At 47.8% G+C, this 21,765-nt stretch overlaps 1 protein-coding gene across 3 annotated transcripts in view; it reads left to right on the top strand.

Annotated features, from left to right (window-relative positions):
- The window catches only part of Hlcs (holocarboxylase synthetase), a 203,475-nt gene that overhangs the window by 10,916 nt on the left and 170,794 nt on the right, over positions 1 to 21,765 (top strand). The window contains exons 1-2 of one of the 3 annotated variants that reach the window (XM_031364480.1): positions 13,459 to 13,683; positions 15,902 to 16,036. The exons of 1 other annotated variant lie outside the window; for it this stretch is intronic. In XM_031364480.1, the coding sequence (XP_031220340.1) occupies positions 13,489 to 13,683; positions 15,902 to 16,036 (330 nt within the window). In that variant the 5' untranslated portion in view covers positions 13,459 to 13,488. Of the gene's footprint in view, positions 1 to 13,458; positions 13,684 to 15,901; positions 16,037 to 21,765 lie in introns of those variants that run through there. One more of the 3 variants, XM_031364479.1, reaches the window with a different exon arrangement.

Raw genomic sequence — 21,765 nt, 5'->3', positions numbered from 1 at the left:
TGATCCCATTACAGATGGTTGTGAGCCACCATGTGGTTGCTGTGGTTTGAACTCAGGACCTCTGGAAGAGCAGTCAGTGATCTTAACCACTGAGCCATCTCTCCTGCCCAGCTTGGTTGTTCGAATGAGAGATGTCTCTCGCCAGGCGGTGGTGGCGCACACCTTTAATCCCAGCACTTGGGAGGCAGAGGCAGGTGGATTTCTGAGTTCGAGGCCATCCTGGTCTACAGAGTGAGTTCCAGGACAGCCAGAGCTACACAGAGAAACCCTGTCTCGGAAAAAAAAGAGAGAGAGAGAGAGAAATGTCTCTCACAGGCTCAAGTATTTGAACATGTTGTACCTAGTTGGTGGTTCTGTTTTGAGAGGTTTAAGAAGTGTGGTTTTGCTGGAGGAAATGTGCCACTGGGGATGAGCTTTGAGACTTCATACCCCACTTCCAGGTCACCATCTGCTTCATGCTCTGCTTCATGCTTGCAGTTACAGATGTGATATTTCATTACAGAAACAGAAAGGTAACTATTCACTTATAAACCACTTGGGTTTTCCAGATACCTAGTGTTAGTTTTCTATTACCCCATCTTCCCCTCAGCCCCACCCTCCATCCCTCTCTCCAATTAAGCCTCCACCCCATCTCCTTCTCCCCTCAGATCACCTGTGTTCTGCTATCCTCCTTCCTCAAGATGTAATTCCTTCCCTGGTAATGCTCTCTTTCTAGTTTCCTGGATTCCAGAGTACTCTAAATTAAGTACACAAATCTAAGAGTTGACACTAAGCTCCATATATGAATGAGGGTTTGCAATGTTTGACTTTCTAGGTCTGAGTTACCTCACTCAGTATAATGTCTTCTAGCGCTATCCATTTACCTGAAAATCTCATTTTTCTTTACCACTGAATAAAATTTCTTTGTATATAGCTGCCACAATTTCATTATCCATTCATCAATTGATGGGTATCTAAGCTGTTTCTGTGTTGTAGCTATTGCGACTAAAGGAGCTGTGAACATGGGGTAAGCCTGTGTTCCCAGAACAGAAAATAAAGTCCTTTGGATTCATGCCCTGAAGTGAATAGCTGGGTCGGTCCTATGGCCAATCTACTTGTAATTTGTTTTGTTTTATTCTTGAGGAATTGCCGCATTGAAGGTCTGCAGCAGTTTGTACTTCCCAAGAACCAATTGACATTGATGTGGATGTGTTCTAGCCTTTGCTGGGACTGTCCTCTGCAGTACTGTGTGAGCAGGCACAGGGGAGAGGCAGACAAGCTCTGAAGAAGGGGTGCAGAACCTTTGGGTAGCCACGGAGAACTGTGTGTTTGAGGACGCTGATCACCCTTGAATTGCAGGGGCACTGGGATCTCCAGCAGGGACAGGAAACCACTGGGAGTTACACGTAAGGTTCTGTGCAATGGACCCACAGTCAGGTCCCTGAGCTCCCTGTGCTGCCTTCAGGTGCCAACCCGTGTCATACCCAGAATAAAGAATCCTCCAGTTGTACCAGAGCCTGGCTGCACATGTCTGTAATTACAGCTAATGGGGAGGCTGAGGCAGGAGGATCAGTGAATATTCATGGCTAGCTTAGGTAAACTAGTAAGACTATCTAAAAATAGTATTATAATGAGAGAGGTGTGAGGTGTGCCTTTGCCCCCCCCCCCCGTGTGAGTAGTAGTAGTAGTAGTAGTAGTAGTAGTAGTAGTAGTAGTAGTAGACAAAAGAAAAGGGCCGGACTTCTTGAAACTGTTGACAAGAAAATGAAGGAATCAGGGCTCAGAGGTAAGACTCAAGACCCTCTCAGGCCTCCGGTCCCTAGGGGAGAAGGGTAAGCTAGAAGAGTAAGTATTAAGGAATAGGAACCCTCCTCTCACAGCTGAGAGGAGGGAGGAGTAAGTCGTGCCTCTCTAAAGGGGCTGGATCTGCTTTCTTTTCTCTCACCTGTTAAGCAAAACTTTCCATGGGGTTTATTACCTTCAGGGAAAACAACCCGAGCAGCCCAAGTGTCCATCCCAGAGGGTTCTGAACCAAGTCAGGCAGGCGCAGGTGTACATGACGGGGGCAGTAGGATACTGCAGGTTTCCACAGGGAGATGACATTTTGATCACTGAGGCCAGCATCCCTAAGGATAAGACTGCTATGGGGCAGGCTGAGCTACTGAGGAGCGACCCTGTGTGTAGAGGGCCCCGGAGTGTGGCTAGAGGTAGCCCTAGAACTGCTTGAACCTGGCTGGGGTGGGGCCAGGATCTGGTGCTGCAGGGATCTGCCCTTTCCCATGGTCTGTTCCTGCTCACGAGGCTGCCACCTGCCTGTGGTTGGCGAAGACGCGCCGCCCCACTCCAGTGCATTTCCCTGCTTGCTACCGGCTCCTGGAGCTGCGGGTAGTTCAGGCCAGGAGCACCGGTGAGGGACTGTAGCTGCCCGGCTTTACAGGTACGTGCTGCACGGTGACCATGGCTCCCACTGGGGACATACTCCCTTTCTAGCTCCTCAGGAGCTAGCTGGCTTGCCCAGCTCGGCTCGAGTGTCCTGGCTTTGATGTTTTCCCCCTAGGGGGAGTTATTTATAGACAGGAATAATTTCTTCACAGCAGGGGCCCTTCTGGGTTTGCTTGACCAGTCTGGAAACTGTCGTCTTTTCAGGCCAGAATCTGGTAGAAACCGGCGGTGGAAAGCCAGTTCGGTCCCGCTGCCTCGTGCTCTCTGCCTCTCCAGTAGTTAGCTTCTCTCTGCACTGGGGTTGACTGTTTAGGAGCGTGGGGACACCTCACCCCCCGTCGATGAAATGGGAGTGGGGCTCACCCCTTTCAGCTTCAGCCCTCAGCCACGGAGGTGGTTTTGACTTTGGAAATCTGTGAATGCTGGACGGTGGGCAGAAGGAAGTGGCTATCAGGGAAGGACTCATCTGGAAGTGTTCAAGCCCCAGGTCCCCTCTGATTGTTTGGACGGGCCTCCCTCCTGCAGCCAGGAGCTGAGTTCTGTATATTTTGCTTGTAAAGGACCTCTCCCCTCTGTTCAGTGAAGATGGATTTACTCGCACTGTGGAAAGTTTTGTGAGCACTTTGCTTTCTAATAGCCAAGCAGGTAAAAGAGACGGAAGTTGTGCCTCACTGAAAAAAATAATCGTTTTAGGTTCAGAAAGTTCTGTTGAGAACCTACTGGTGCCAGCATGGTGCTCAACACCAGGGATATAGAGATAGATGCCTAGTGAGCTGAGTCATGTCATGTTGCAGCTGTGCTGGGGTCTGAGTGTCAGGGTTGGGGGGGACAGAGGGAGGCAACTGGAAACTAGTTTGTGTTCATCCTTTTTAAAAAATAAGGTTAGGAATTTTCCTTTTTAAAAGCAATATTTCTTTTATTTAAAAATATTTATTTTTATTTTATGTGTAAGAGTGTTTCCTTGAATGTATGTATGTACGTGTGTGTGTGTGTGTGTGTGTGTGTGTGTGTGCTGTGTGCATGCAGTGCCTGAAAAGACCAGAAGAGGGCGTCTGACCCACCATGTGTATGCTGAGAATGGAGTGAGTTTAGGTTCTTGTCAACACCAGTCAACATGGAGCCACCTCTCATGCCCTGTGTTCTTTTTTTTTTTTTTTTTTTTTTTTTTTTTTTTTTTTTTTTTTTTTTTTTTGGTTTTTTGAGACAGGGTTTCTCTGTGTAGCCCTGGCTGTCCTGGAACTCACTGTGTAGACCAGGCTGGCTTTGAACTCAGAAATCCTCCTGCCTCTGCCTCCAAAGTGCTGGGATTAAAGGCGTGCGCCACCACCGTCTGGCTTGGGCCCTGTGTTCTTGCTTTAAAAAGTGTGTGTGGGTGCATTCCATGGTGGCCCATGCAGGTCAGGTAGGGTCTGTTCACCCCTTGTGCTTATGTGAGTTCTACAGGTGGAATTCAGCAGTCAGACCTGTACAATGAGCACTTTACCTATTAACATCTTGCTGGCTGGGGAGTGGTGGTGCACGCCTTTGATCCCAGCACTTGGGAGGCAGAGGCAGGCGGATTTCTGCATTTGAGGCCAGCCTGGTCTACAGAGTGAGTTCCAGGACAGCCAGGGCTACACAGAGAAATCCTGTCTCAAAAAACCAAAAAAAAAAAAAAAAAAAAAAAAAAGAACCTTTCTCTGTTGCCCAGGCTGGCTTCTTCCAATGCCTGGTCCTCCCACCTCAGACTCCCTAGTAATTAAACTGCATTTATCTGCCAGCATGCCTGGCTGTCATTTCATTTTGTTTTTTATAGTTGAGAAGCCAGGACTCAGCAAGATGAAGTAACTTGCTTATGGCTACGTAGTTATTTAGGGACAGAAAAAGGAGTGCTAATGAAATTAAGGAGAAAGTCTCTCTCTAATACTTATCCTGAAGTCATGCTAGACTTACTAAAGAGTTGCAGAAATAATACTGAGAGTTTTCTCTAATTTCTCCTCAGTTCCCACCAATGTTGGCATCTTACACAACAGTGGATTGATCAGTCCTAACTCAGTAATGTTAGTGCAACATACAAATGCAAGTGCAGGTTCCAGATCTCACTCATTTTCCCACGTGTCTTTTTTTCTGGTCTAGGATCCATCCCAGGATTTCACAGTGCATGTCAAACCTTTATTTAAATACTATTATCACCATCAGCACCACCACCACCATCATCATCATCATGTGTGTGCACGCATGTACACTGCTCTTGAAGGTCAGAGGACAGCTTTATGGATTTGCTTCTCTCATTTTCACATGGGTTCCTGGACTGAACTCAAGGTGCTTGGCTTGCTCAGCAAGCCCTTTATCACTTAGTCACTGCTCCATTGCAGAGGAATCAGGGTCAAGGCACTTAGTCACTGCTCCATTGCAGAGGAATCAGGGTCAAGGCACTTAGTCACTGCTCCATTGCAGTGCAGAGAAATCAGGGTCAAGGCACTTAGTCACTGCTCCATTGCAGTGCAATCAGGGTCAAGGCAGCTCTTTTCTTCTTTATAAGAGAAAGCATTTAATTAAGGGCTTAGTTACAGTTTTAGAGGATTAACTCATTATCATAATGGCAGGCAGCAGACAGGCCCCCTCCTCCTCTTCCTCCTTCCCCTTCTCCTCCCCCTGTTCTTCCTCCTCCTCTTCCCCCTCCCCCTCCTCCTCCTCCTCCTCTTTCTCCTCCTCCTCCTCATAGCATGCACTTGCACTTTCAGAGCAAGCTGTCTCCTCAGTGATCTTGATAATTCCCACCCACGGCTTTAGGGTGTGCCCAAGTTAGGGACAGTCCCAGCTCCTCCAATCTGGATACAGAAGGTTGTCCTCAGGGTTTACAGTGACAAACCTGGAACCTTCAGTAAGGTGCCTCATGTGGATCTTTGATGATGTGTGCACAGGTGTGTGTGCAACTGTGTGAGTGCCAACAGCTGTGTGTGAAGCACAGAGGAAGATTTACGGTACAGCGTTTGCTGTGGGTTCCAGGGTTGAATTTAGAGTGTGTGGCCTGCGTGGCAAGTACATTCACCCACTGAACCACACTGTTCAGGCCTTGCTTCTGAAAGACCCCCAAGAGGAGACCCCCACTCAAATCTTGGGAGGACGTACACCCAAGGAATCACAAGAGATTGTCTTGATGTAAACACATGAGGCAGTTTAATATCGGAGCTCCGGATCAACACATATCTCATGCAAGAGATAGAGGAATCGACCACGAGGCTCAGGGGTTAGGGGTTTATATAGGGAAAAGGTCTGAGGGAACAAAGGAATTGGTGTGGCTATACATGATTGGCTAATTTAAATATCAGCTAGTGTATGTGCAGATCAGGGCGGAAAATTCCTAAGGGTGGTAATCTGAGTCAACAGAGCATCTGGCTGACCTCAAACCATATCTGAGAGGTCCAGATGGCCCATTACTCAGTTGAGTCGTGCCAGGGCCCACCCGGACATATTTTTGCATGCTTTCTCCTCCACATCTTCCCGGCCTGCTAGTTCCCAGAATGTCCCAACAGGTCGCCTGCCCCTGCCCAGGCCCATCTGGACATGTTCGACCTTAGTCCACTGTGTTTTCCTCAAACCTGTAATTTTCTCATTAGCCAGCACAAGTCTTAAATTTAACTCTTTCACAAGAAAGTGGCCATAATGGCCATTTTGTACAGTGTATCGGTTTGTTTTCTATTATTTCATTTAATTTTTAAAAAATTTATATATATGAAGCTGGGCAGTAGTGGTGCACGCCTTTAATCCCAGCACTTAGGATTCAGAGGCAGGCAGATTTCTGAGTTCTAGGCCAGCCTGGTCTACAGAGTGAGTTCCAGGGCAGCCAGGGCTATACGGAGAAACCCTGTATTGAAAAACAAAACAAACAAACAAACAAACAAATTAAATATGTGAGTACATTGTTGTTGTCTTCAGACACACCAGAAGAGGGCATCAGTTCCATTACAGATGGTTGTGAGCCACCATGTGGTTTGTGGGAATTGAACTCAGGACCTCTGCAAGAGCAGTCAGTGCTCTTAACCACTGAGTCATCTCTCCAGACCTCATTTAAGTTTTTGATGAAGGGGTCTCCTAAAACCCCCGGCTAGTCTTGACCCTCTTGGTTGAAATGACCCTCTTATCTCAGCCTCCCAAGTAGCTTGAGTCACTATACCTGACTGTTTTCTGTTGTTACAGCATAAACTGGATGCTTGGTAATGAGTAAACTTTATCTAGGTCACAGTTTTAGAGTCTGAAGGCCAAGATTGGGTAACCCCATTGGTCTGACTTCTGGCAGAGTTCTCTGGGAAACAGGAAGTGAAACAGTGATGTGCAGAAGCAAACACACCTATTGCTTTGTGACATCACATTCTGTGAGAACTGATCTTAGTTCTGTAGGGATTCCACCAATCCCTTCTGAGGATAACAACCCACCATGACCTATGCACCTCCCTCTAGGCAGGCAGTTCTACCCTGCAGCCCAAGGGCAGCTATGAATGCCACCCAGTGCAAAATCACAGACTTAAACTTGACTGTCCAGTTCTCAAGTGTGACCCCTATAAATGAAAATGCCCACCACAGGGCTGGAGAGATGGCTCAATGGCTAAGAGCACAGACTACTTTTCCAGAGGTCCTGAGTTCAATTCCCAGCATGGTGGCTCACAACCATGATGGGATCCGATGCCCACAGATGATGCCCCCTTCTGGTGTGAAGGACTCATTCAGTCCCCAAAGGAGCGGTGTGACCCAGAGGTCACTGCTGCTCTAGCACATGAACCTTCCAGGACCAACAAGCTACTAGCTCATTGACAGGCTTGGGTACATGAAATGCCTGGTGCAGTGCCTGGTGCAGTGCCTGGTGCAGTGCCTGGTGTGACTGTGGTGTGGCTTGTGAATGAATGGGAGCTGAAGCAGTGTAGCCTATGGTCTTGGATGCCAGGCATGAATGGCCTGAATCCCCTGACGTGAAGAACAGCAGGCAGTTGGGAAGGGATCAATGGGACCAAGGAGGCCATTTTACTCATTTCCAGGATTCCATACTGAGGCCTGGAGTAGAAAGATTAATCATGGCTGTTCTGCTGGAGAACCAAGGGAGATGTAGAGGCAGGACATCAGGGCTCTAAAATGACTAAATTCTGGTTGAGAGCATCACGGAGATGATGAGAGAGAGCAGAGAGAGAAGAAACCAGGAACTGACTTGTTGGGGGAAAAGCCTTTGGTTTTATTCAAGTTGCCTTTGAAGAAGTGCCAGCCAGCTCTACAGTGAGGTGTGCATGTGACTCAGTGGCACTGGAGCCTGGGTGTTCATCTGCCAAGGGTGCTGTAGCAAAGCACTGCTTAGTCTGGGAGCTAGAAGTCCAACCAAGGGGGAGGTGTGACCAGGGTTGGTTTTGCCTGAGGCTTCTCTCCTTTGATGCGGATCATCATCTGTGTCATCGAATGATCTTTCCTCTGCATGTCCATGCCCTTTGCAAGCCACTTCTATGCCCTCGTTTTACCTTAATCACCTCTGTAAAGACTTTGCCTCTAAGTATGGCTACATGTGAAGTTCCAGGGGTTAGGACTTCACTGCATGAACACTGGACTAGAAACAGGACCTTGAACATTGAAAGTTCCAGAGGCTGGCCTCTAGCCCCCAACACTTCCTGCCTGTCCCTGTTGGGTCCCAGAGTCTTTGACTGCACGCATTGTCCTTGGGCGTTTGCTCAGTCCTGCTCAGTTGCCACACTGCACTCTCATCAAGCTCTAGCTGGTCCTCTCTAGTGAATCCCCTTTGTCTGACTAGTTGTTTCTGCTGTCCAGCAAAACTGTGGCCAGAAAGCCACACTGCAGAAAGTCAGCACAATGGCTTCTGCAGTGCCACAAAAGTGAGACAGGGCTTACAAAGGGATCTCTGCTAGCCAGACTCATTTAATCCAGTTCTTATCAGGATCGTATTTTCTAATGCCTTGGGGTCAAGCCTCAGGTTGTCTGTCATTGGTCTCTGACCTGCTCATGGAGTCCTGTGCATCTTCAGCCTCTCTGTCCTGCCTAACCACATCTGATGAGTCTGGCATTCTTTGTTTACTCCAGATCTAAATGCTTTATCAACTAGTTGTGTTTCTGGTGTCTCCTCTTGTGTCAACTGTGTGCCTCCAAATAAATGGATGGTCTTAATTTACATTTGTTTTTTTCTTTAAGTTGTTTTTTTTTTTTAAATCTTATAAGAGCACGGGTGTTTGTTCTGCTTGCATGTATGTCTGTGTACAAGGTGTGTGCATCTTTTTGAAGGCCAGAAGATCCCATGGATCTGCAGTTACAGACAGCTGTGAGCCACAATGTGGATGCTGGGAACTAAACTCAGTCCTCTGGAAGAGAAGCCACCACTCTTCTCTCTCCAGCCTGAGGATCTCTTAATGTTGCTGTGCTCATCCTTTCCTTTGTTTTATTTTATTTTTAAAGATTTATTTATTATATGTAAGTACACTGTAGCTGCCTTCAGACACATCAGAAGGGGGCGTAAGCTCTCATTATGGATGGTTGTGAGCTACCATGTGGTTGCTGGGATTTGAACTCAGGACCTTTGGAAGAGCAGTCAGTGCTGAGCCATCTCTCCAGCCCGTCTTTGTTTTATTATTCTTGCCATTCTAGGTAGTTTTTAAGTATGGTTGTGTGTGTGACACCCAACAGCATTATGTGTGGAGGACAGAGGACAAAGTGTGAGAACTGATTTTTCTCCTTTCACATGACCATGTGGGTCTCAGGGATTTGGCACCTTAGTTATCAGGCTGGCCCATCTAATGTTTTTATATTTGGAAATCTGAAAAGTATTTTCTGACAACTTTGTTTTTTCATTTTTTTTAAAGATTTTTTTATTATTATTATAAATGAGTACACTGTAGCTGTCCTGGGATACACCAGAAGAGGGCATCAGATTTCATTATGGGTGGTTGTGAGCCACCATGTGGTTTCTGGGATTTGAACTCACGACCTTCGGAAGAGCAATTGGTGCTCTTACCTGCTGAGCCATCTCACCAGCCCGTTTTTTTTCCTTTCTATACTGTCTTAGGGTTTTCCTGCTGTGAACAGACACCATAACCAAGGCAAGTCTTATAAAGGATAATATCTAATTGGGACTGGCTTACAGGTTCAGAGGTTCAGTCCATTATTACCAAGGCCAGAGCATTGCAGTGTCCAGGCAGGCATGGTGCAGGAGGAGCTGAGAGTTCTACATCTTCATCTGAAGGCCACTAGGAGAACTCTGGCTTCCAGGCAGCTAGGAGGAGGGTATTAAAGCCACGCCCACAACGACACACCCACTCCAACAAGACCACACCTCCTAACAGTGCCACTCCCTGGCCCCCATAGGCCTGTTCAAACACATGACTCTATGGAGGCCATACCTAGCCATGGCATAATAAAAAAAGTACATTAGGTCCAACTTCTAAGGACCCCATAGTTTATTGGAGTCTCAACAATGTTAAAAGTCCAAAGTTCAAGGTCTCCTCTGAGATTCATCCAAACACTTAACTTTAATCCCCAAAGTGAGTAAGGAAATCAAGTGGGCAAACTCCAAACTCTGCATCTCTGTGGCTGATGTCAAAGTGGTCTTCAGATCTCCAACTCCTTCTTTATCTTGTTGGCTGCAAGAAAGTTCTTTCTCCTGGGCGGGTTCCATTCCCTGTTGACAGCTCTCCTCAGCAGATCCGCCCACAGCAGCTCTCCTCAACAGATAGCCCACGGCAGCTTTCCTCAGCAGATAGCTCACAGCTCTGGTATCTCTAACATCTTGGGACCTCCTAGGCAACTTTAATGCTTCTTTTTTCATTTGTTTGTTTGTTTACTCTTACACACTACCAAGTACACCTGGGCTATCTCTGGAACACAGCCTCTTTGTGCTCTCAGAAAACATTTCCCAGAAGATTTCACCTCAGTGATGCTGGCCTCTTCTTAATTACCGCTAATTTCTTAGCTTCAGCTAACCAGCATCAATAGTCCCAGTAGTCCCTTCTATTCTGGACTCTAAAGCCAAAGCTGCCAAGTTCTTCTGCTTGCTGGGCCTGGAACATGTTCCCCTTATTCTTTTACCAGCTTTCTGTTTTCCAACTCACTGTCTAAGCTTGGCTGTCCTGGAACTTGCTCTGTAGATTGACCTTGAACTCAGATCTGCTTGACTATCTCTTGAATGCAGGATTAAAGGTGTGTGCCTTCATGCCTGGACTTAAATTTAGCTGGGACCTTGCTCCAAGGTCACCACTCCCTTAATTCAACGTAATATCCTGAACACAGGATTCAGCTCCATTTCACTCCTGCCCTGCCCCCCCTTTTTTTGAGTTTTTTTTTATTTTTTTTTTGATTTATTTATTTTTTTTTTTTTGAGACAGGGTTTCTCTGTGTAGCCCTGACTGTCCTGGAACTCACTCTGTAGATCAGGCTGTCCTCGAACTCGGAGATCCGCCTGCCTCTGCCTCCCAAGTACTGGGATTAAAGGCGTGCGCCACCACTGTCTGGCAAGGTGTTTTATTATAGAAAGGAGAGAGAGAGGATTGTAAAGTAGAGACTGGCCATGGCCATGTGGAGAGAGAGTGAAGGGAGGAGGAGAAAGTAAAGATAAGAAGAGTAAGAGGTTAAAGGGGAAGAGAGAGAAGAGGAGAGTGGGCAAACTGCCCCTTACATGGTGGGCTGGACTACCAGGGCAGGGCATGCCTGGCTGTGGTCATGTGACTGTGGGGGTGGAGTCCAGCCAGAATGCTGGGAGCTGGGGCATTGTCTAGCCACAGAATAATGGAGTGAGGACTCGTGTTGCCAGCCATTTATGTTTGGGAACGTGTCTCCACTGTTCCGTTCTTTGTGGAATTTTCCACTGGGTCTCTGGACCCAGTCACTCAACCAAAACACAGACTGCTTTTCATGGTCCCACACACCAAGGCAACTATTTTTTTTTTAAAGATTTATTTTTATGTATTTTATGTGTATGATACACTATAGCTGTACAGATGGTTGTGAGCCATCACGTGGTTGCTGGGAATTGAACTCAGGACCTCTTTTCACTCCGGCCCCACTCATTCCAGCCCCAAGATTTATTTATTAGTATATATAAGTACACTTAGCTGTCTTCAGACACACCAGAAGAGGGCATCAGATCTCATTACGGATGGTTGTGAGACACCGTGTGGTTGCTGGGAATTGCACTCAGGACCTCTGGAAGAGCAGTCGGTGCTCTTAACCGCTGAGCCACCTCTCCAGCCCTCATCAGTGTTTTCATAACAGCCTTAGAAAGGAAACTAGAACAGTCTCCTAGTTAGGTTCACTGTTGCTGAGATGAAACAGCACAGGCAACGGTAAGCTGCGGAGGGAAGGTTATTTGCTTTATACTTCCACATCATACTCCATCGTTGAAGGAGGTAGGACCAGGAACTCAAGCAGGACAGGACCTGGGGGCAGGAGCTGATGCCGAGGCCATGGTGGAGTGCTGCTTAGTGGCTTGCTTATAGTACTAACTCATGTCTGTGGGTCACCACAACATGAGAACTGTGTTAAAGGGTCACAGCGTTAGGGAGGTTGAGAACCACTGCCCTAAAGCTTGCCAGCAGCCCAGTCTTATGAAGGCATTTTCTCAGTTGAGCAAGCCTCCCTCCTCTCCAGTGACTCTAGCTTGTGCCAAGTTGACACAACACTAGCCAGACAAACACTATTTGGCAGTAACTAGTGCCATGCAGGGAGCCCCTTCCATTAGGCAAAGCAGATTGCTTTTCTTTCAATACAGCCTGCCCCATGTCCTCAGTTATGTGTGCCTTCCTCATGAGCCCAGTCATTTCTTCCTGGATTCCCCTGTCAAAATCGTTGCTACACCATCTGGCCAAAAGTTTGAGGTTCTGTGAGTGGCCTTTGGTTTTTTTTTTTTTTTTTTTTTTTGAGACATGGTCTCTGTGTAGCCCCAACTGTCCTGGAACTCACTCTGTAGGCCTCAAACACAGAAATTAGCTTGCCTCTGCCCCCCAAGTGCTGGGATTAAAGGTGTGCACCACCACTGCAGAGTGAGTAGCCATTTGAAATGGGCAGATCCACAGCCAGTGTACTTTAAAAATCTATCCTTGGATTAGGCAAGCCATGGGAGCCGTATACCTGACTGTTCTTAACACATTCTGCTGCTTGTTTACAGTAGGGAGCAAGGGTCAGGGAGGCAAGCATGGGGAAGGAAACTGCTGTTTTTAATTGCTGGCAGAATTGTGCTTCTGCTGGGACAGGACTTATGGGAACCATAACTGATGTTTCCTTCTTCCACTGGGCTCAGGATGCTCACAGTTAAACTGGTAACAGACATGTAGTGGGAATACCCCATTTGTCTTTTTTGGTGCTTCATATGAATCCATGTAATTTACCTGGTAGTAGTTTTTTGAAGGTTTAGCACGATCTAATAAAATAGCCTCACCTGATTTTCCAACTGGACTGGGTAGAGACCATCAGTCGGTCAGTTCTCTGATTTGTAATGTGTTGATAGTTAGCAAACACTGGCTGTTGACATAACGTTAGGCTCAGTGCTTTACTCATTCCCACCCTCAAGGAAGGGAGGCTGGACTTTGATTTGATCAGGCTATTCACCTCCCTCTCCCTCTACACCCCTCTCTCCTGCCTCCAGTACTTTCCCAGTCCCTCACTACTATGCCCCTGTCCCTGTATGTCCCTAGCACAGTCTCTCTCACCTTCCCAATTCACTCTAGTTGTGCAGCCCAGGTCTCTCCATCTCTAGAGCACACCTCCAATCTCTTGGCTCTCCCACCCCAATCCCCTCTTGGAAAAGCCAGCCTCCTGAGACCAGACAGTGACCTCTCTTCCACTGTCATCTTCAGTCCTAGCCTGTCCTTTCCACTCCTGTAACCTCTCTTTACCCAAGGCACCCTCTCCATGGTCCTGGCGCCCCCAGCTGCTACCCAGCATGCATCCTTCCACCTCTAGCGCATCCCTCTCCTGCATCCATCCTTCCTTGCCTCGTACGCCGCCCCGCCCTCAGCCCCCTCCTGCAGCGCACGCGCACTCCACACCCTCCCGGAGCCTCGCTTCCGGCTAGGGCGGGGCCTGGCGCGGGCCCGAGCGCGGGCGCCGGCCATGCTCATCACGCTGTGTTACCTGTACCTGTGGGCGCGCTGGGGGCGCCGGCCGGCCGCGCTGGTGCGGTCCACGGTGCGGCGGCTGCGTGCTTCGCGCTGCTCCTTCACCTTCTGCCGCGCGGCCGCTCAGCCCGGAGGCGCGCTCGTGTGCCTGAGCCGGGGCGGCCGCGTCTTCTGCGTCGGCGAGAGCCAGGTGGGCGGCGGGCGGGGTCGCCTCGTGGATGGGGCGCGGCGGCGGCAGCGGCATTGCAACTCGGCTCGCACAGCCCACGCGTGTACCGGAGCCTGGGAAGCCCTACTGTGCCCTGCCGGCCGCGGGCCGGCTGCCCCTCCCTCGTGTCTCTGGTGCTGCACGGTAGCAGGGACATCCCGGACATCCCTCGTGGCACCTAGTGTTTCCGTGGGCTGGCTTCTGGTCCTGTCGGAGGGTGATGGCCGCTGTCCCTCACTGGGAAGGGGGCACTGGCCGTTTGCACAGGCCGGCTGCAGGCAGCGGACCTGACTTCACAGTGTACTTCCTACCGTATACTTCTGGACGTCGCTTGTTTCCGTGAACATCACACAGTGTTTTGCTTTTCAATGGTCTCTTGTACTTTCCGCCTCCTTCTGGAAATCTGCCTCACTTTCAGCACTAAACTGAGGGTTTTTTCATAGATGTCAAATCATAACACCCATACGAGAATCCTAATCTTACTTCAGGGTGAATATTTTTATCAGACTGCTTAGGAATGACGATGGAATCGCGCTTCTAGGGAACTAACAAAGACAGTACTCTAAGAAATACAGTGTAGGGGTTGAAGATGGCTCCGTGGTTAAGAACACTTGTTGCTCTTGCAGAGCACCCTTGTCCAGTTAGTTCCAAGTCCCCACATGGTGGCTCATAACCATCTGTACCTCCAGTTCCAGAGAGCCCAAGGAATGCAGATGGTGCACACACACACGGGGGTGAGACAGCTGTACACATAAAATTAAATGAATCTAAAGAGTACAGTGTGAATTACACGCCAGGCTTTCTCAGGTTTCTCAGGCTTACAGCCACAGGACTAGACATGACTAGTACCACCTGGGGCAAGGCAGATGCAGTGCACCCAGACCCTGCCCCTCTTAGAACATCTGGGCTCAATTCTCTTAGGAAACCATTTAAGAGAGATCACACAAAAAAGTAATCAATGGTGGACTTTTCCACTGTGGCAATCTCTAAGCTGATTGTTTAAAACAAAACCTTTGGGATTTATAATCAGAGTAGAGAATTTGCCAAAGAAAATTTCCTAGATACTTTGAACATGTTCATGACCTTGACTTGCTAACTATGCTAACTCAGTTGCCTGGCTCTTCCTTGCTTCAGAACCCCAAGTAGGGCACAGCCTTATGGGTATCTGTCCCTTGATGCACTCCTGCTTGCTCCTCAGCCCAATCCTTGCCCACACGTCCCCTACTGTGTCTTTTTGGATTCAGGGCTGTGACTCTTCTGCTCTGGGTGTTCCTTGATTTTAGTAGACTAAAACCTTTTAAAGTCAAATTATAATCCTTCCAGAAATCTGAAAATGAAGGAAAGTAGATTTTCAAGGTTGCTAGGGCACCTAAAATAAGCTGTGAGCACCTGAGGAATGTCCAGCCCCTTGTATAAATGTGGTACTTGCATTCTGTGTGGGTCCTCCTGTATTTGCGTCATCTCTTGCACCTGAGGAATGTCCAGTCCCTTGTATAAATGTGGTACTTGCATTCTGTGTGGGTCCTCCTGTATTTACGTCATCTCTTGCTTACTTCAATAACTGATGCAGGGCAAAAGCTGTGAATGGTTATTCTACAGAGTGGTTTAGGGATCAATGACAAGAACAAAAGTCATTTATTTGTACAGGCAATTACTTTTTGTTTGAACACTAGGATGTAAAACCCACAGGTAAAAATAGCCAGATACATCTGATCGGCTAACCAGTCTTATCTCTGAACCACTTTTAAAAATTCTGATGAATTCCTGACTGGGTGCACATTTTCTTGAAAGTGTGCATGTTGGCATGTCTACATGTGGGAAAGGTTCTCTCCTGAAGTAAGTAGCTCCAGTCTCTGGGTTTGACTGTGTGACTTTCAGAAGTTGCCAGGCACACGCCTCACCTTGAACATGCTTCCTTCCAGGTGTGATTTGGAAAGCTCATGCATGCTGGGCTGTAAGGAGTAATGGTCAGAATGACTCCTGAGGAAACAAATATCCAGAGACTTTGACATTCTTGTGAGCCAGACCGTGCCAATATGGCTGTTTAAACAGCACAGTCAGAGATAGGGAGTGAGGGTTGCAGAGGCCTGCAGCAGATTCGGAAGGAGCAAGGAGAGGGCAGGCCAGGCTTGTTGACCCACATGACACAAGTGGGGAGGTGACACTGACTCCTCCTTTTTTTTTCTTTCCTTATTTGTAGTCTGTTGATGACTTGAACAAATGGGCCCTGTTTCTGGTGTCTCCCTTCATACTTGAGGCAGAACATATAGCGTTTGTGACAGAGAGCATTTGGGTACAAGGCACCAGTTTCCAGGAGCCATTGTCTTCAGAAACCGTGAGTGACATGTCCTACTTGTGTGTCTTTTTTTTTTTTTTTAAATAATTATTTATTTATTTTGTGTATGTGAGCCCACTGTAACTGTCTTCAGACACTCCAGAAGAGGGCATTGGATTCTGTTATCGATGGCTGTGAGTTACGATTGGTTGCTGGGAATTGAACTCAGGACCTCTGGAAGAGCTGCCAGTGCTGAGCATCTCTCCAGCCCCTACTTGTATATCTTAAGGATGTGTCTCAGTCCAAACCCAAGTGGGGTTTGTTTGTTTATTGTTATTATTATTATTACTGTAATTGGTCTGTTTGTTTATTTTTCCTTTTTTTATGACTTTTTTTTATTAGATATTTTGTTTATCCACATTTCATATTTGTTTATTTTTTAATAAGTGATCTTTCCTGGACTTTCTGTATAACTTTCCTTCTTTTGCGATATATTAGGTTATATAAAATGTACTAGTAAAATTACTTTCATCTGTTTGTCTGTGCATGTACGTGCATTTGTTTGTGTTTGTATGTGTATGTTTGTACGTATGGGTGGATGTGGAGGCCAGGCGACCACCTCAGGTGTCTTCAGTTTCTCTGCCTTGTTTTTGAAACAGCCTGGTACTGGGACCTAGGGCTCACCCATCCGATAGTACCCCGAGTGTTTGAAGGCTCACCACTCCTGGCATGGTTTGGCACTAGGTTTTATACTCAGGTCCTTGTGCAAACATGGTGAGTGCTTTACAGATGGGTCCATTTCCCTGGTCCCTCTTTCTCTTTGTATAGTTTTGTTCTTTTTCGACTCACTGGTTGATTGATGGATTGTGTATAGATGTGTGCACATGGAGGGTAGCACCTGAGGGTCCACTGCCACAAGTCAGTTCTCTTCCTCCATGCTGGGCCTGGGTCCGTCTCAGGTTGTCAGCACTGGCAGCAAGTGCCTTCACCTACTGAGCCATCTTGCAGTGTCTTTGGGCAACAGTGTCCATCTTGTGTTCTGTCCCAGGTGGACTGGTCCATGCCTGTAATCTCTTCCTTTTCCCGGCACCTTGGTTTACATAACTGCCTCCTTCCTGGTAAGCTTGTCTGGAGCTTGCTGAAAACACCTCAGACTCAGTCACGGGTTTAAAACTTGTACAGACAGAGAGAGAGAGATTCCAAACTATCACCCCTCCACCTCCTTCTCCCTCCCACTGTGTTCGTGACAAGTTTGATCCGCACAACTCCCTGTGTCTTCATTTCCATGGCACCACATTTCAGCTCCTCTGGAGCCTTCTGTCTAAGTTGGGACAGTGCTCTCCTGCCTTGTCTTGTGGTCCTTCTTTGGTTTTCCCTTGATGGATAGAGTTCGGGTCCTAGAAGACACTCTTGCTTAAGCACTGGTGGCGGCCTGCCCCTGAGATGCAGTCCTAGCCCTTAGGCAGACTAGTTTGATTCTCCTTAGCCTGGGGTCTCGTCTCTAGTGAACCAGGCTTGGCTGCCTGCTCTCACTTGCCCACTGTGCCTTCAGGTTGCCTGCCCTTCAGGGATTCCTCGGCTCACTGCAGCACTCAGGGTGTGTGTAATCATCTGCTGGGAGGAGAGAGAAGGAGAGGGAGACAAGCTCTCCCGCCCACGTCAGTAGCCCCTAGGCCTAGAGTGAGAAGTGGGACCTGGAGAGGAGAGTGAGGAGTGGCTGGCTGGGGAGGCCCGAAAACCCCCACTTCCTCTCAGAATGTTCACGAATCATTGTTTACCTTTTCTCCGTATACGTTCTGCTGAGCCCCTGGAGAGATATTCCGTCCATCGCATCGATGTTCAGAGCCTTGTGCCTCCATTATTGCCTGTGAAAGGAAGCTGAGGTGCCTAAAGCCACTGGGGGCCAAGTGGCAATTTACTGATGCTCCGTCCCCATGTCCTTCCTGGTTGCCAGAGGAACCGTGAATGGTTTTCATTTGTTGATTCTGAGTTTTTCTAAGCAGGAAGAGGTTTTGTGAAGCTGAGTCTAGCCAGTGGTACCTGCGGCTGACTGCAGTCCACTCTGTTATCAAATAGTGAGGCCATTTCTTTGATGAACTTGAGTAGTTTTAGACACCCTTGGTCCATTAGTTATAGGGAAGGACGAGAAGTTCTGTTCCTCACTAGACCCTGTGGGTTCAGCAAAGACTCAGAGTTCTGTCACTTCAGAGAAGAGGAAGCGGTAGGTGGGCATTAGCACGTTTGCCACAGCTGTCTCCTCGTTAGTTATCTAAGGTGTCTAATAGACCAGACTGGCCTTGAACTCACAGAGATCCACCTGCCTCAGCTGCCCAGATCAAGTTAAGATGTTCAGATCAGTTCAGTGATCAGTGAGAAAGGATGGGGTAGTCTGGGGTGGAACAACACTTTAGATCAGGTAGCCATAATGGAAGGACCACATGCTTGGAGCATAGGCCATACAGTCAGTTCCCTCTGCCGGGTGAGCCGTTCCTGCTGCCCAGATGTTGCATGGAAGGAAGATGCCTGAAGCCAGCGTGCTGTTGCTCTGTTGTAATGATGTGGCATGCATTCCTGCAGTAGCCATCTGCTTAGAAGCCGTGTTGTTATATATCTGCATTCTTATGAAGAACATCCATGAGCCTTTAGAAAGTGGTTGGTTTGACGATGACTTAACTTCACATCTAGATGTAGCATGATTTGTGTTCTTTTTCTTGGTGCTGTGATGAGAAAGAATTCAAGGAAAGGGGTTGTTTGATCACAGTGTGAGGACACCGTCTGTCATGGCAGGGAGAGGTGATGCTGGAGGGTCCTGAGGCTATGGCCTCAGGAGGGAAGCTGTCTGCTCACACTGCAGCACACTGGGAGGCAGAGAGAGTGAAGAATGCTGATGTAATCAGACCTTGGCTTCCCGTTCAGCCTGGGTCCCTTGCCCATGGGAGGAGCCCCTTGAGATGAGGGAGGGAGTTCCCTCCCCAGTTGATAAGCCACAGGATGTGTTTCAGAGGTACTCTTAAGTTGGATCAAGTTGACCATGGAGATTGACGGTCACGCTTGGCCATCCGTGACTTCCTGTCTTTGGGCAGCACTCTTGTTCTATCCTTACGTCCAAGTCGTCACACATGGGTCCTGTTAGTCTGTCCTTAGTATGTCTTACAGGTTTATGATTCTATATCATAAAATAGGTATCGGGGGCTGGAGAGGCAGCTCATTGGTTAAGGAGCACTGGACACTCTTCTAGAGGACCCAGGTTTGATTCTCAGCATTTAGAGCTGTGTGTGACTCCAAGCCCAGGGTATCTGATGCCCTGTTTTGGCCTCTGAGTGCACCAGGGGTGCATGTGCAGGCAAATATACATGCAGGCAAAACTTCCATGCACATGAAAGAAAATTTTCTAAAAAAGATAAAATATACGGAGTTTAATTCATGAGTATGTTTTACTGTTTGCTGTGTGGCAGAATTGAATTTTTTTTTTTTTTTTTTTTTTTTTTTTTTTTTTTTTTTTTTTTTTTTGGTTTTTCGAGACAAGGTTTCTCTGTGTAGCCCTGGCTGTCCTGAAACTCACTCTGTAGACCAGGCTGGCCTCGAACTCAGAAATCCACCTGCCTCTGCCTCCCAAGTGCTGGATTAAAGGCGTGTACCACCACCTCCCGGCAGAACTGAATATTCTTAAGTGTTGACAAACACATCTTGTGGTGACCCTCAACCATAAGATTATTTCATTGCTACTTTATAACTGTAATTTATGAATCATAGTGTAAATATCTGATATGCAGTCCTCAAAGGGGTCCCAAGCCACAGGTTGAGAACCACTGCAGCCTAGTCCAAAAGGCTACGAGCACTTTAATTGGGAACGGAACTCTGCCCAGGACTCTGGCGGGCATGTGCGTTGGGCCATTCACCTGATGAGAGAGGGGGTGGGGTTAGGGGTTGAGGGGTTCTGAGACAAGACAAAGTGCCCAAGGACCTACCCATAGTCACCTACAATTTGGTCCTACCTACCTTCTAAAATTTCCACAGCTTCTCAAAGTAATGCTAGCTGCTGAAGACCAAGTGTTGAGAGTGAACCTGGTGAGGACGTTTCATGCCTGACCCTAAAATACTGTTCCCACCCCTGAGAGGCAGCAGAGGGAACAGCAGAGAGTAACCCTGTGCCATAGATTCTGACTGGGCCATGTTACCCTCTTCCATCCCCACCATAGTCTGTTACTGGAACATTTTGTTTTATTCTTTTTGTTCATGTTATTGAGACATGATCTTTCTATATAGCTGAGGCTGATCTCACATTTATAGCAATCCTCCTGCCTCAGCTTTGGACCCTGGATTACAGGGTCCATTACCACCATTTCCATCTTTTCCATTTTGACACTGGCTGTCACTACACAGCCCAGGCTGGCCTCCAACTTGCATTTTTCCTTCTGTTTCGTATGTGTTGAGATTCCATACCTTCACTGCCATGCCCCGCTTACTAGAACTCTGAGCAATCTATCCAGTGAGCATTTCAGATAATCAGGGAGCAGACACATGGCATGCCATGGACATAGCACAGTGTCAGTGCGGGCACCTGAACAGCTTGCAATGTCTGTTCCCCTCACTGCTTGTGGGGCCACATATGAGAAGTACACCTCGTGTCTCACTCTCTGCTTCTTGGACTGGAGTTTAAATTTAAAAACCATGGATAATCCTTGAATGTTGTCAGAAGTTGTGACATGGAGTTTCAGCCATGGGACAGATTTTCCCCGTGGTGAGTGAGAGGAAATTTGGAAATCCCATGCTTAGGGGCAGCCTCAGCTTCCTTTGCTTTGATCTTTGGCATGGGCCTCTTGGCTTCCCCTTTCTTCTCTACCCCTTTGTCTCCATTGCCCAGTGCAAATCTGAAGTGTCCTGTTTGCTTTTCCTGGCCAGCAGGTGACCCCACCCCTGTGAGGTACCAGTAGATATTCAGGTACTCTCTTTGATTGGAGCCCCTGCTCTGCTTGGAGGAATTTCCGTGGTCCGAGGCTCACAGACCTCGTTCCTGGAGAAAGGAAGTGCACTTAGGTGAGAAACTCCATCAGAGGTGTGGCCGTGTGGTTCTGTGGCCTTTTCCTGTGCTTGGGCAGAGCCTAGAAGAAATGCTACCAATGCTTTCAGTGTTTTATGTGGTGAGAAATTGCTCTGAGGACATCACATTTTGGGATAATCACCCTGAGAGGACCTGGCTCTTTTTTTTTCTTTTTAAAGATTTATTTATTTATTATATGTAAGTACACTGTAGCTGTCTTCAGACGCACCAGAAGAGGGCATCAGATCCCATTACAGATGGTTGTGAGCCACCATGTGGTTGCTGGGATTTGAACTCAGGACCTTCAGAAGAACAGTGTTCTCTTACCCTCTGAGCCATCTCTCCAGCTGGACCTAGCTCTTTAAGGAACTTCCCATTTAAATCTCCCTGGTCTTCCATGGAGGTGATCTTGCCAGTCTAAGAAGACCAGCGAAGCTCAAGATCAGTTAGCTCCAAGGTTCAAGTGCAGTCTCTTGCTGACTGACTCAATTGTCTTAGAAGAGTGTGGAGACTAGACAACAGCTTTGTTCTTCCTGAGAAAATTGGAGTTTGGGATTGTCGAGATGGCTCTGTGGTTAAAACCTCTTAATGCTCCAGCACAGGGCTGAAGTTGGGCTCACAGCCCTATCTACGCAGGGCAGCAAACAACCACTTGTAACTTCAGCTCCCGGAGCACTGGTACCCTCTTCTGCTCTCTGTATGCACACACATACACACACACACACACACACACACACACACACACAGT

The sequence above is a fragment of the Mastomys coucha genome, unplaced genomic scaffold (genome assembly GCF_008632895.1).
Source record: "Mastomys coucha isolate ucsf_1 unplaced genomic scaffold, UCSF_Mcou_1 pScaffold12, whole genome shotgun sequence".
NCBI lineage: Eukaryota > Metazoa > Chordata > Mammalia > Rodentia > Muridae > Mastomys > Mastomys coucha.
This window is presented reverse-complemented; position numbering and strand designations above follow the sequence as displayed.